The following is a 15,302-nucleotide window of genomic DNA, read 5'->3' on the forward strand; positions in this document are numbered from 1 at the left end:
CCTTTTCCTCTCTGTAAAGATTTCTACAATCATGGGAGCCCATCCCGACCTGACTTTTTTTTTTTCCTACACTTAGAATCAATCAATCCCACCTGGTTTAGTATTTAATTATTCTCCAACTGCTTACTCTACCTAACATTTCCCATAATTTTGCCCTTCATGAAAAAACCTGTTATAAGGAAAAATTAGCTATCACCAAAACTAAGAAACTATTTTTGACCCCTTTAAACCCCAAAAGTGATATATTTGTTTTCTTAAGACACTGGCCCCTCTGGCTGATACTAATCAAATAACTATATTCAAAGGCATGGCCAGTTAGGTCAATTATGAACAACCATACTAACATGTTTCCTGGTCAAGATCTTGATAACTAAAAATTGTACCTAAAAAGTTGTAAAAAGATATAAAAAGCTTTAAATATTTAAAAAAAAAACCTTTAACTATTAAAATCACATGACTTTTTTAAAAACTAATTTTTACATGCATTTAGACCTATATAATATTTCATGGGCTGGTCATTGTCAGTGCTACTTACAAGGCTGCCTTACATGGCCCCCTCAGAGGGTCTTACTCTTCCCTCTGACTACCCTTCATGTAGTGTATCTTGGGGCCAGGGCGTGAAGACAAGATCAAACCAGGAACCAAAGGTAGTAGTCCTCTCTCTTCTCACTGCCCTGTGCAACCCTCATGGCCTACCTCCATGTAGAGGTACTCATCCTGGGCTTTCCTCCCCTTCAACAAACCACTGATCACTCAAAAACTCAAAAAACAGAACAGAAAACCGACAACTATTTTCATATTTCATCTTTGTAGAGATCATCTAAGTGTGAGGTCTCATGTCAACCAAGGCAAACTAAAGCAAAAAAGATCACACATATTTCTAACATTTTTTACAAACTGTAACTTTATTAAACTTATAATTATAAATGGTATAAAAATGTGCCCAATATAATGTTTTTTAAAGAGGATAATAGTATATACGTGAGTATATACAGATATAAAGTATCTCTACAAAGACTTAAAGATTAGATATGAAAGTAGTTGTGTTGGGATGGTAGAATTAAAGGTGATTTTCTTCTTTTCAAAATCTAATGCATTATTTTTCTCTTCCTCCAAAAATCAATCTACATGGTCAACCGTGTGGTACTGACTGATCAGGATGCTTCCTTTACAAACTGTAGAAAAGAGTCACAGCCTTCTGAAACAGTATTAAATTACTTACCAGCTTAATGTTCTAAACCATGGCAGGTCATAAGAGCGATAGACTCTATAACCTATAGTGATAATTTCATGGAAGCATTTCACTTGGATGCCTAGAACCTGAAATCAAGAGAACACATTAACACACACCACTTAGTGTTTACATTTGTGCTTCATCATTTAATAAGCACTTTGTTATCAAATGTATTTTAAAAATCTTTAGCCTACCCATTTTTAATTATTCTAAATGTCGGCAGTGGAAATTGAATAGTCTATACTTTTAAGATCAAGTGATATTTTAAAGAGGTAAGCAAATCGGTGTTTTGTCCAAAAAGTGAGAGCCCCTACCTGGGGTAGGAGGTGGTGCTATAGCTTAAAGTTTGAGGGATACAGTCTGATTGGTCACAGAGTAGGCTTTATCTCTCATTACTACTTCATTTCTTGGGTTTGTCCTTCCTACAATGGATGATCTTTTTGTCTATTTTGTTTCTTGAGTTACCCCATGAAAATGATCGTATGTGCAAGTTTGCTTATATATACTTATTTTTAGCCATACATCCTGGTATCCTTTCCAAGGATAAAGATACTGTCAGAACAAATGATTAAAACATCTTTCCCCTGCCACCCAGCAAGGTTTGGGCATGGTTTTTTCATTCTCCCAGCTGTGCCAACTCTCACATAGCCAGGTGCATATATCTCTCATCAATCCAAGTGGTGTTACATTGGCAGATCATAAAACAGCCTTCTACATTTGCAGCCACTTTAGCCAGTCACTGATTCTATACAGTTTTGTTTGCATAGTGTCCTATGTACATTCATAAGAAATGGGTTAATATTTATGAATCTTTTTTTGGTGGTCTACTTTGTAGTCCTTCAAACTGTTGTATCCACCAACTAGAGTACAGGTAATCCCCGAGGATGGAGCATCGTAGTCAATGCTTGGCTTAAGTCAATTCTAACACTCAAAGAGCAAGTGGCAAGTTGAACACTTATTACCAAGAACCAAGAAATTAAAATCTTTGTGAATAAAGTAGACTATTTCAGCCTCTAGAGAGTATACCCAAGGGTTTGATTTTGTATAGCTCTAGAGCTGAGAATGGATTTTATATTTTTAAAACAAAACCCAAACATGATGTGACAGAGAAATAATGTGGTTCCTTAGCCTAAAATATTTTTACCTGCTTCTTTACCTAAAAAGCTTACCAAACTCTGCTCAAGAAAATACTTTAGTATCTCTTATTTTTTACTTTTTTTAAAGATTTTATTTATTTGATAGAGACACAGTGAGAGAGGAAACACAAGCAGGGGGCATGGGAGTGGAGAAGCAGGCTCCCCGCTGAGCAGAAGCCTGATCCGGGACTCGACCCTAGGACCCTGGGACTTGACCCCAGGATTTCAGGACCATGACCTGAGCCAAAGGCAGACATTTAACGACTGAGCCACCCACGGGCCCCTACTTTGGCATTTCTATTAAAGCTCTCCAGCTTTCCCAAAGGCACTAGTCAGGATGTACTTAGGTTGTGTTTACATGTCCAATCATATACTTAAAGTAATTGTGTCCCCTCAGCCACATGATAAGAAAATATTAGGCCAAACTACTATAAATAGGTTTTTTAAGAAAAAGTCATTACTGTTTTGTAACATAAAAACAAGAAGAAATTCGAATGGTGCCTTTCAAATAAGCTTTGAATATAATGTCAAAAGTTATTTTCTAAAATAATTACAGAATGAGGACAATGCTAGATATTAAAATAAAATGGCAAGTCCGTGCTATTTACAGAACCAAGGGCTTTTAAAATATCAGATGCACTGATGCAATTTGTTTGCTAAATGAACACATTTGCTCAAGAACAACCATTAGTACTATACATGGTGTTTTACTGTGGGGGGAGAAAACTACTTTTAATAGCACACATATATGTTTATATGATTGTCAATTACAGTTTGCAAGTAGAATCAATACAGAGCAACTGAGAAAAGAGAAAACGGGGGGTTTAAAACAACAAAGCTAAAGTCCTTAAAATATGAGTATATCTTCCAGGCTTGGTGATTACACAGAAACTCATATTCTAGGCCATCAATACCGGTAGCAATGCACACTGGTAGGACTTTGTTGGCCCAACAAATGTGTTAAGAGCCTTAAAAACAGCAACTAATATTAAAATGCCTACTCTGCTAGTTATTAAGGATTCAGAGAAACAATACGGAACATCTGTCTTCAGAGGGCTAGTCTGTCAGGGAGGACACAAGTGGTTACAACACCACATGGAAGTAGGCACATGCAGGTAAGCACGGCCAGACAGAACACCTGTGGCGGGCACTGGGGACAGGCTGCAGTCAGGACAGAGGAAAAGGATACACAGAATCACAAATACAGGAGAGCATGCTAGGAACTACAAATAGTACAGAGCGGCTGAGACACGGGGGTGAGAAGCAGAGAGAGGAAAGCCTGGTTACAGAATCACAGCAAACAGTATGAAGGACTACATGAAGGAGTTCATCCTGATCACTAAAGGCCATGATCAGATATATGTGCTGGGAACAAGAGAGGTGGAAAGAATGGCCTCGAGAGACAGCAAGAGTAAAGACAGGAAGGCAGGCAAGATACTATGACCCTGTCGAGTGCAGAGGACACTCTACCTGGGCCACTGGCAGAGGGGGGTAGTATGAAGAGTAAGACATTGAGGAGAGAGAACTGGCTGGATTTGGTGGTTGAGAAAATTGGGGAGCTAAGGGTGACAGGGGAACATGGAATAAGAGCAGGGGAGGTTTTGGGAAAGTAGACAGATTTATGCAGAATGACTGGAGATGGAACCGAAGTTCAGATTTGGATATGCTGAGGCTGAACTATGTTATTATGGGTTATCCAAATTAAAGTGCTTATTTTCACTTTGGGAATCCATTCAAAGAAAATAATCCTGCATATGGAAAAAGTTTAATGTTCTAATATGTTCAGGATAGTGTTATTCACCATAAAGAGAAACCAAAATAGAGCCTGAATGTCTGAAAATAATACAGTAGTTCATAACTTATAATGCATTCCATTCCACTGAATCCATGAATGTTTTAAACTTGACTGGGGGACGGTGCCTGGGGAGCTGTCGGTTAAAGGCTGACTCTTGGTTTCCATTCATGTTATACTTTCATTGTCGTGGGATGGAGCTCCACATTGGCTCCAAGCTGAGTGAGGAGTGTGCTTCAGATTCTCTCTTCCCCACCCTGTCCTCCCCTTGCTCCTTGGCACACATGCATGCTCTCTTTTTTTTTTTTAAGTTTTTTTTTTTTTTTTTAGATTTTATTTATTTATTTGACAGAGATCACAAGTGGGTGGAGAGGCAGGCAGAGAGAGAGGAGGAAACAGGCTCCCTGTTGAGCAGAAACCCTGATGCAGGGCTCGATACCAGGACCCCGGAATCCATGACCTGGGCCAAAGGCAGAGGCTTTAACCCACTGAGCTATCCAGGCACCCCCATGCTCTCTCTTTTAAAGATGTTATTTATGATGGTTTCACTTATTTGTGGAGCATAACAAATATCATGGAGGACAAGGGGTGTTAGAGAGGAGAAGGGAGTTGGGGTAAATTGGAAGGGGAGGTGAATCATGAGAGACTATGGACTCTGAAAAACAATCTGAGGGGTTTGAAGTGGCAGGGGGGGTGGGAGGTTGGGGTACCAGGTGGTGGGTATTATAGAGGGCATGGATTTCATGGAGCACTGGGTGTGGTGAAAAAATAATGAATACTGTTTTTCTGAAAATAAATAAATTGAAAAAATTAAAAAAAAATAATGAATACTGTTATGCTGAAAATAAATTAAAAAAAAAATTTAAAAAATCAAAAGCTTCTGCACAGCAAAGGAAACAGTCAAGAAAACAAAGAGGCAACCCATGGAATGGGAGAAGATATTTGCAAATGACAGTACAAACAAAAGGTTGATATTCAGGACCTATAAAGAACTCCACAAACTCAACACACACAAAACAGATAATCATATCAAAAAATGGGCAGAAGATATGGACAGACACTTCTCCAATAAAGACATACAAATGGCTATCAGACACATGAAAAAATGTTCATTATCACTAGCCTCAGGGAGATTCAAATTAAAACCACATTGAGATATCACCTTATACCAGTTAGAATGGCCAAAATTAGCAAGACAGGAAACAACTTGTGTTGGAGGGAATGTGGAGAAAGGGGGACTCTCTTCCACTGTTGGTGGGAATGCAAGTTGGTACAGCCTCTTTGGAGAACAGTGTGGTGATTCCTCATGAAATTAAAAATAGAACTTCCCTATGACCCTGCCATTGCACTACTGGGTATTTACCCCAAAGATACAGATGTCGTGAAAAGAAAGGCCATCTGTATCCCAATGTTTATAGCAGCAATGGCCACGGTTGCTAAACTGTGGAAAGAACCAACATGCCCTTCGATGGACGAATGGATAAGGAAGATGTGGTCCATATACACTATGGAGTATTATGCCTCCATCAGAAAAGATGAATACCCAAGTTTTGTAGCAGCATGGACGGGACTGGAAGAGCTTATGCTGAGTGAAATAAGTCAAGCAGAGAGGGTCAATTATCATATGTTTCACTTATTTGTGGAGCATAACAAATAGCATGGAGGACATGGGGAGTTAGGAGAAGGGAGTTGGGGGAAATTGGAAGGGGAGGTGAACCATGAGATACTATGGACTCTGAAAAACAATCTGAGGCATTTGAAGTGGTGGGGGGTGGGAGGTTGGGGGAACCAGGTGTTGGGTATTATAGAAGGCATGGATTGCATGGAGTACTGGGTGTGGTACAAAAACAATACTGTTATGCTGAAAATAAATAAAAAATAAATTTAAAAAAAGATTTTATTTATTTATTGAGAGAGAGAGAGAGAGAGAGCATGAGAAGGTGGGGGAGGGGCAGAGGGAGAAGCAAACTCCCCACTGAGCAGGGAGCCTGATGTGGGGCTTGATTCCCAGGACCCGAGATCATGACCTGAAACAAAGGCAAATGCTTAAATGACTGAGCTGCCCAGGTGCCCCTAAAAGAAAAAATTCTTTTAAAATTAAACTGATGGTTGTAAAGATGGTGGAAAAACACAAAACACTGATATAATATTTAGTTTAAAGAGCAGGATACAAAAGCCTAATCACTTTGAATTACAACTATAATATTTAAAACATAAAAAAGAGATAAAAAAATATATCAAATAGCAGTATTAATTGGGTGTTGGTAGTTGATGATAGGGTTAGGGGTGATCTTCAAAAAATTATCAATTTCCCAAAGTAATTTTAACACTCTTGTATAACTCAGCATGTGAAAAAATAAACTATTTAAAACTAAATTATAGGGCACCTGGGTGGCTCAGTGGGTTAAGCCACTGCCTTCGGCTCAGGTCATGATCTCAGGGTCTTGGGATCGAGTCCCGCATCGGGCTCTCTGCTCAGCAGGGAGCCTGCTTCCCTTCCTCTCTCTCTGCCTGCCTCTCCATCTACTTGTGATTTCTCTCTGTCAAATAAATAAATAAAATCTTTAAAAAAAAAAAAAACTAAATTATATAATGGGAATTAAAACTTATAGGAGTTTCTAAGAAAATGGGGGAGGAACCTCTTATACTATCTGTCTTTAAATCAAAATATATTTTAGTACCTCCATCACTTAGAAAGTATGACTGCAAGCCATGAATGTAACAATTAAAAAAGTTTTTTTTTTAAAGATTTTTATTTATTTATTGAGAGAGAGGTAGTGAGAGAGAGCATGAGCGAGGAGAAATCAAAGGGAGAAGCAGACTCCCCATGGAGCTGGGAGCCCGATGCGGGACTCGATCCCAGGACTCCGAGATCATGACCTGAGCCGAAGGCAGTCGTCCAACCAACTGAGCCACCCAGGCGTCCCAAAAAAGTATTTTAAGTAAAAGGCTGAACATCTTATTATTTATCTTATGCTAAAGAACATCTTATTATTCATTACTCCTATTAGGAGTTCCATCTTAAAGTAGTAGCTATCATTTCCTAGAAATAAGTTTTCTGTGTTTTTTTAAAAATATTTTATTTATTTGTTCAAGGGAGAGAGAGAGAGAGCACGTGCAAACATGGGAGCAGGAGAAGCAGACGCCCCACAGAGCACGAAGCCTGATGTGGGACTTGATTATGACCTGAGCTGAAGGCAGTCGCTTAACCAACTGAGCCACCCAGGCACCCTAGAAATAACTTTTTTTTTAAATTTCTTTTCAGCATAACAGTATTCATTGTTTTTGCACCAAACCCAGTACTCCATGCAATCCATGCCCTCTATAATACCCACCACCTGGTTCCCCCAACCTCCCACCCCCCTGCCCTTCAAAACCTTCAGATTGTTTTTCAGAGTCCATAGTCTCTCATGATTCACCTCCCCTTCCAATTTCCCTCCACTCCCTTCTCCTCTCCATCTCCCCTTGTCCTGCATGCTATTTGTTATGCTCCACAAATAAGTGAAACCATATGATGATTGACTCTCTCTGCTTGACTTATTTCACTCAGCATAAGCTCTTCCAGTCCCGTCCATGTTGCTACAAAAGTTGGGTATTCATCCTTTCTGATGGAGGCATAATACTCCATAGTGTATATGGACCACATCTTCCTTATCCATTCGTCCGTTGAAGGGCATCTTGGTTCTTTCCACAGTTTGGCATCCGTGGCCATTGCTGCTATAAACATTGGGGTACAGATGGCCTTTCTTTTCACTACATCTGTATCTTTGGGGTAAATACCCAGTAGTGCAATTGCAGTGTCATAGGGAAGCTGTATTTTTAATTTCTTGAGGAATTTCCAAACTGTGATCCCCAATACTTTCAATGGCTCCCCAGTGCTTTACAGATAAATCCCAAACTTCTTCACATAGTATTGCAGGGCCCTCCAGAATCTGCTCCCCAAGTAGTTCTCCAAGTTCAAAGCCCCTGTGTTCCAAGAAAAGGGCATTGTTCACCTTTCCCTGACTCATCTAGCCATTCAGACCTTTGCTCACAGTGCTCACTCCACCCTGATCTACCTCACGTCAGCTGAAAGGTCCCGTCCTCCACAAAGCCTTACAGAGCTGTCTGCTATCACTCATCCCTCATCCCCCGACCTGCCACTCAGCACCCAGCACTGAAAAGTGCTCTGCACACACTCACTCCTGAAAGGCCCAAATTCTGAGGCCAGTGGTGGCTGCCAGCACTCATTGCCCTCCGTGGGTTTACCCTGAGAGGACTAGGAGTGGGCTCTCCCCGGGAGTCACACCTGGACAATGGTCATACTGGCCTATCTGGCTTTTAGGCTCAACATCTTCTGCCCTCACATTAAAGTGTCCTATCCATTCTCCATTGTTTCTTTGTAAGAAAAATTTCTCTGTGATGTCAACAACAGAACAGAGAGAGTGATTGCTTACTCACCGCTGTTACCTTGAGATCCCCAAGGAAGTACAAAATTAATGAGGGGACAAAAAGAAAGTGAAAGGACTTTATGGTACTAATAAGAGCTGCTTTAAGTGCTTTTAGGAGTTGATGGGATTTTTCCCCACTCACTTCTAATTTCACTTCAGAACTTATTTATTCTTTTATAGACTGAAAGGAAAACCACATTGTACTGCCCACGTTTATGATTATGGACAGGACTGAGCACAGAAGGGAGCAGACAGGTCAGAGAGATAGGCATCTACGTGGGCGAGAGCAGCCCGAGAGCAGGGCAGTGGGTGCAACACAGGCTAAACTAGTGGAGAACCCATGATGAAAAAGAAACAGCAGAAAAGAAGGACACATGCATCTGGGGGAGAGCAGACTCTCCCCCTGCCCTGCTGAACACGCCAGCACCCAGACATGCTGGGTGAACCTGGTGAACAAGCACCTTTCTCCTTCTCACTCCCACCACTTTGGGCTTCAGATGCTTCATGCTTCTTTGGATATCGAGGCTTTTATAGATGCAAGTCCTCTGCTGTGACACCCTGCCCCCAAGCTCCCCTCTCACCTCACCTGCCCAAGCCTCAAAGTGCAGCACGCATGCAGGACAGAACACCTTTGGAAAACTTCCTGGCTCCCCCCTTGCTCTCACAGCATCTTCTTCTTCTTTTTTTTTTTTTCAAATGCTTATTGCAGTTTGTAACTATAGTTCTGATCCGTTCTTAAAAGTGTAGACAGCAAACTCCCTGAGGGGAGAGACGAGTGTGCTTTTCTCAGCACCCCATATCATACTCCAGAATTAGGGCAATGGCTGGCACATAGCAGGCACTCTGGAAGCATGTGCTAAATGAATGATTTAAAAGCTTAAAATATCTGTTCGGCAGCAGGACTTGTTAGAGTCCCCATACACAACAAAATCCCAAGTGCCCAGAATGGCTTCTGCTTGCCTCTCCAGTCTTATCCCTAGGTACCTCCAATGCACAGCTTGCAAATCCGCCAACAAACCACATTCTCTCATTACCCCCATGTCTTGTTTCTGATGTCCCCACCTTGGAATGCCCTCTTCCTTCTTCAGGACTCAACGTTGGCATCCCCTCTTCTGGAAGTCCTCCTTGTTCTATATCAGGCTGTTTAGATACTTCTTTTCCTGTGCTCAACCAACACGTTCTATGACAGTACTCACCCACTTATTTACTATACTATTCATTCATATGATTACTTCTATGTCTCTGCCATTAGATTGAGTTCTTTGAAGTGAGGGATCTGGCTAAGAGTCCTACACGATAAAGTGATGTGTGTGTGAACTCATTAGCAGCATCTAATGCTGGCAAAATGTATTTATTATGCATACTTGGTCTCTGCTGAGTGAACACACTGAATGGGTACTTTGCAAACAGAAAAAAATTGGCCCAGCTCATTTCATGAACTAGAAGATGCTTAAAAGAATGACATTCACTGTTACCAAACCTCGAACTACCTTCTTTTTTATGACAGGCTCAAATTACTTCAATCATATCTGTGCTGAAAAACAAAGCAAGAGATACTCAGGGAAATGTGAAACACTTACCAGAAGCATCAGCATAAATGATCCCATATAGATGATCAGGAAAAACAATGAAATCATAGTTAGAGTAAGAATTCCACGAATCCACCAGTTTTTCCACCTACAAAGAAAATGTTTATAAAGTTAGTATTTAATGTATTCTTTCTTACAGCTTTTTGTGTGGCTTTAGCATTACCAGACTTATATGGATTTTCCCTAATTCTACTTTAAGAAACCCTTACTTCACCTTATATAATAACCACAAAAACAAAAACTGAACAAACAGCATTTGTTCCCTTACTCAGAGCTAAATTAAGTGTAAAAATTATGTTAGCCAAAGAAAGAAACGGATTTTCATTCGGTGTGATTAATCACTAGGGTGACTGATGAATCACTAGGCTAGGCAGTGAGATGGTCAATGTAGATATGTGCACATCCCACCAGGGCATTCAGAACGGAAGAAGGCAGGTGCAAAAGTCCTCCGAAAAGATGCACTATCCTTTAGGGTAGTAGGAAAAAAACAATAATGATTTTATTAAGGTGGTTTAAACAGAGAACACAGACTTCTAATGAGAAAAATTAAAGAAAGGTTAATGCAGAAGTGAAACTGCAGAACACAGCGATTTCAATGAAATGAAAAAGACACAAGAAAGTCAGTCACTGAGGTCAAGACCAGACTGATGGCTACTTCCTTCTAGGGCTCAGAGTGTGCTGCTGGCTTGTCTCACTTAGGGACAAGGGCCTTAAGTATGAGAAACAGTGTTTCTTCACCCTTGGGCCTTCTTTTGTTCCTTAGAGGGGAACTTCTCTGTTGTATGCCCTGCCAGGCTGAGACTGATCTCCCTTAGTCCCCTGGCTGCCAGGAAGGGCTGGGGTTTTGCCCAGTGTCCCTCTCTCCACACCCAGGAGACTCACCCTTTATTCCCAGCATAATTTACAAATGTCACTCTTTCTGTGGCCATGTCAGGAAAAAATGTCAGCAGCTACAGTGTCAAACTGAAAGGATGCTAATAATACCTATATATGGATGATATTTCTGAATCTAAAATTTCTTCCCCTTGGTTTTATTCATTCTACACTGAACTCACAGTAAAGTTTTTCTTTAAGACCTCTCTGATTTCTATTAATTCAAATGACAGCATTGAAATTATGTTACAAGAAATCTGGGTTCATCTTAACATATAGTAACACATACACACACACACACACACACACACACACACACATACACACACACTATACACTGTGTTCTAAGCACATGCCTTCATTCTCCTGTCTACAAAAAGAAATATTTGCTGACTTCATCCATTTATCAAATATTGATTACACTCCCTGCTTTCAACCACTCTCCTATACAGTCTAGATATTTCTTAAATATCCCTTTTATGATGTCATTTTTGCATTCAAGATCTAAAATGCCAACAACAGTTAAGTCGAAACACTTTCATCTAGCTTCCCAGGTTTTTCAAGAGGTGGTCAAATTGTATTTACCCGACTTTATTTCCCCCTACTGTGTAACAAACTATGTAGACTCATAAATTTCTCACGAGACCGTAAATTTTAGGACTGAACTGAAGTGAGAGGAGAGTCAAAAAATGCTATCTCTGAAAGGTTCCATTTAGTTTTATAGACATAACTCTTTGTGTATTAATGAACAGACTGGGAACTGGGCTAGATCACAGAGTTAGTCAGAGGTAAATAAAGGACCAAAGCCAGTCTCCTGATAATAATCCTTCCCTGTCTGCATGAAACCCAGAAGCATATTTAGCTCTCCTTTAAAACTGATCCTCAGACTCGGAATTGTTCAGAACCTACAGAAGAGGACACTACGTAAGTGTCAGAAATCAGTACCCAGGCGGATGTTGCCAAGGTCCATGTGTACCTTTGTTAGAGGCCTGGCTTTGAACTTCAGAGGATGGTAGCTGCTGAGAACCAGAGATCTTAAACAGAAAACCTACTTTCTTCATATCATCCAAAAATCCTATGGTACTGAAAGCCTGAGCCCTCAAGGAACATATCCTATCTGGTTATCTTTTATATGGCTTTTCCCCCCTCCCAGGAAAATTCCTCTCCCCCAACAAGGGTTACAGACTTAATTCCCTTAATTATTCTAATGGATTCCCCAAATCTCCTATGAATACCTAATACAAATTTAAGCACATAACATATATATCCACTGACGCAGCAACTGAAAGTCATCTTTTAAGAGAAAACCACTAAATTCAGAACAGAGCATGATATGGGGGATAAAAAACACTGTGACTAAAAACCAGAGCATGGCCTGATTCTGAATTCAAAGTTCTTGATTTCTTTTGCCATGCTATCATGATCACATAATAAAAGTCTTAATTTTGAGTCCAAGTCAACACCTCATGATTGCTTTGAGAAAAGGAACTCAGAATCAGTAAAGGAGAACTACATTCAAGTCTCATGTCTCCAGGACCAATGTGAGTAAGAAATGAGATTTCTAAAAAGCATATAATAAAGCAGTAGCCTTAAAAGTGATTATCCAAAGTGGTCATACACTTATTGCTCAAATTGTTCATGAGATGTACCATGTTGTACTGCTACTACAAACATCAAGTGGTTTTTATTTCAAAAGTAATGACAAGGTTTTTTTAAAAAAAAAAAAAAATTATCTTCCTAGTGGCACAAACATCATGAGTCAAGAATTTGGGTTGGCAAGACAGTTCACCTGAGCCAAGAACTGGTATACAGAGATACTCGTCAAGAATGAACAAGAATTTTATGGACCATCTGGCAAAGAGAAGTTTTGAGAAAATCCAACTACCAGCCTTTGGAGGAATTGGACAGGAAGTGTGTAAACTCCTGAGAAAAGGAAAATGCATGATATAGTATAAGAGCACTGAGTATGAGGCTATGTCTGGTTATCTCCTTGGCTTCTCAACCTGTGTTAATAACATTTTGAGCCAGAGAATTCTTTGTCACGAAGAACTGTTCTGTGTCCTGTAGGATGGTCAATATCTTCCCTGGTCTCTCCCCACTGCATGCCAGCCGCACTATCTCTCTTGACCACCTACAATGTCTCAAATGCCACATGTCCACTGGTGCAGTCTGGGGGGGTCAGGGCATTGTCCCTGGATGAGAACTACTAACCTAGACCGATAGCTGAAGAAGAGCTTCACTAACAGACAGAACCAGACTTAACTGGTTAATGACTATTCATTCTCATAGACCCACACACAAAGATCACAAACCAGACTGGGACAATTTTCCAAATAACTGAAAACCTTCAGGCCCCTTCCAATTTCAACAACTTACGCTCTATTTGAATTATATATTAAAGACTTAAAAATGAGCATAAATCTTAGCTACAAAGAAAAATGTTTAATACATTTATTATTTAGTTGTTTTTAATCATGAAAATTTGGAAACCAGCTAAATGCCCAGCAAAAACCATTTAGTTGAGTAAACTGAACTATGGTCATAAAAGGAACATACCATGGAGTTATTAAAAATATTTAAGTATATTTAATGATGTTGTTCCTAAAACCACAGAATGAAAATGTAAATAGAAAGGTAGGAAACAGTACAATGTTATTTTTTATATTATACACCCCCCCACACTTAATTATACACAATACACAAGGAAAAAGCACAAGCAGTAGCTACCAGAATACTATAAATATCAATGTTTCGGGGGAAGGATTACAGGAGTTCCCCCTCCCCATTCATGTACTTTTTAAATGTAATTAGTATTTTAATCCCATACATCTACAACTTCTAAATCTTTGGAAGACAGACCATTTTGGGTATTAGTTTAAAGAGAGCCTAAAATAAGATAGATTTTGAAACATTCATGTAGCCCTTAGGGCAAAATTTGAGAAGACTGAAACTGGTTATATTGGTTATATTATTATTTATTCTTCATTTTTAAAAACCAACTCTTTTATAAACAGAGCACAGTACTTAGGGTCACAATGTGGTTCTATCACTTACTAAATGCATGACCCCTGATACAGAACATTTCTGCGCCTCAATTTCCTTATTTGTAAAACAGGCTTATATAATTGAACCTGTGCTACAGGGTTGCTGTGAGAACAGTCAACACATGTGAAGCATCTGGAGTAGTGCCCAGCACACAGCATATGCTCAATAAATATCAGCTGCTATGATTTGCTATTGTTCCTTTACCCTGGGGGGGAACCTCATTATTAGGGAAAATCTACTATAAATATCACACAGGAATCCAGCATCATTCTTATGTAACATTAATATAAAAAAATTTCAGACCAGAGATAGACCTGGTAAGATTTTAAAGCAAACGTACACCTGTGAATGAGGTCAGAAAAACTGAGATCAAGACCTATTAAAATAATAATCATGTTTTTGGTAACGAACAGCAAAAAGTTGTTCTATTAGTTAAAAAATATGAAAACTTCTGTTTGAACCAATTTATTCTAATATGGTTATCTGCTAGGAATTAAAAACATAAAAACTTACATTACATTTATTAGATATGACTAACCCGTGTTTTTTGTTATGACCTATGGGGTAGTAAAATCAACTTAGTAAGTCACATCCAGCATTTTTGTTTAGTAATATAGAATATCAAACAAAAGAAATCAGAGGGTATCGTGCATAGTAATACAAGAACTGCTTCATAATATTTTTGCAACAGTTAAAATACACATTTGTGTGTCTCTTGGGACATGGTGTAAAATGTATCTTCTACTGTGTGTCATAGTCAAAAAAGTTGGAAAAACACTGTTCTATACCAACATTTAAGATTTCACACATTGATCTGGATAAAAGCTTGTATTTATTTTGCTTCTATAAATTTCATAGCTCATATTAGTGAAGCATACAATGGAGGGCAATATAAGAGTAGCTCAAATTTGGTGGTGGCCAAACATTCAAAACCAAAGCAAACAGAAATTGGTAAATAAAGGGCTGCAGAGTTTTGGCTGATAATTTTAAACTTAGTTAAAAGAAAAAAATGACCTATTTCTATCTGGCATTTGAAAAACAATGAACAGAGAAGGAGTTTTCTTTATTAGATGTTCCGATACCAGAAAAGGTAACCTGATGTGGTGAATGGATCACTCACTGGAGAAATGTGACAAATTAGGGCAAGAATCCCAGGTCTGCATCATCCTAGCTCTGTAACCTTCCTCAGTTAACCTCTCAGAT

At 39.3% G+C, this 15,302-nt stretch overlaps 1 protein-coding gene across 3 annotated transcripts in view; it reads right to left on the minus strand.

Moving 5' to 3' along the window:
• Positions 1 to 15,302, minus strand: part of CDS1 (CDP-diacylglycerol synthase 1) — a 66,589-nt gene that overhangs the window by 36,482 nt on the left and 14,805 nt on the right. For all 3 annotated transcript variants that reach the window (XM_082726712.1, XM_082726710.1, XM_082726711.1), the window contains 2 exons: positions 10,173 to 10,269; positions 1,223 to 1,320 (listed from right to left, as the gene is read on the minus strand). In XM_082726712.1, coding sequence (XP_082582838.1) covers positions 1,223 to 1,320; positions 10,173 to 10,229 — 155 coding nt within the window. In that variant the 5' untranslated portion in view covers positions 10,230 to 10,269. The remainder of the gene's footprint in view (positions 1 to 1,222; positions 1,321 to 10,172; positions 10,270 to 15,302) is intronic.

Source organism: Mustela nivalis (genome assembly GCF_964662115.1).
Source record: "Mustela nivalis genome assembly, chromosome: 4".
Classification (NCBI taxonomy): Eukaryota; Metazoa; Chordata; class Mammalia; order Carnivora; family Mustelidae; genus Mustela; species Mustela nivalis.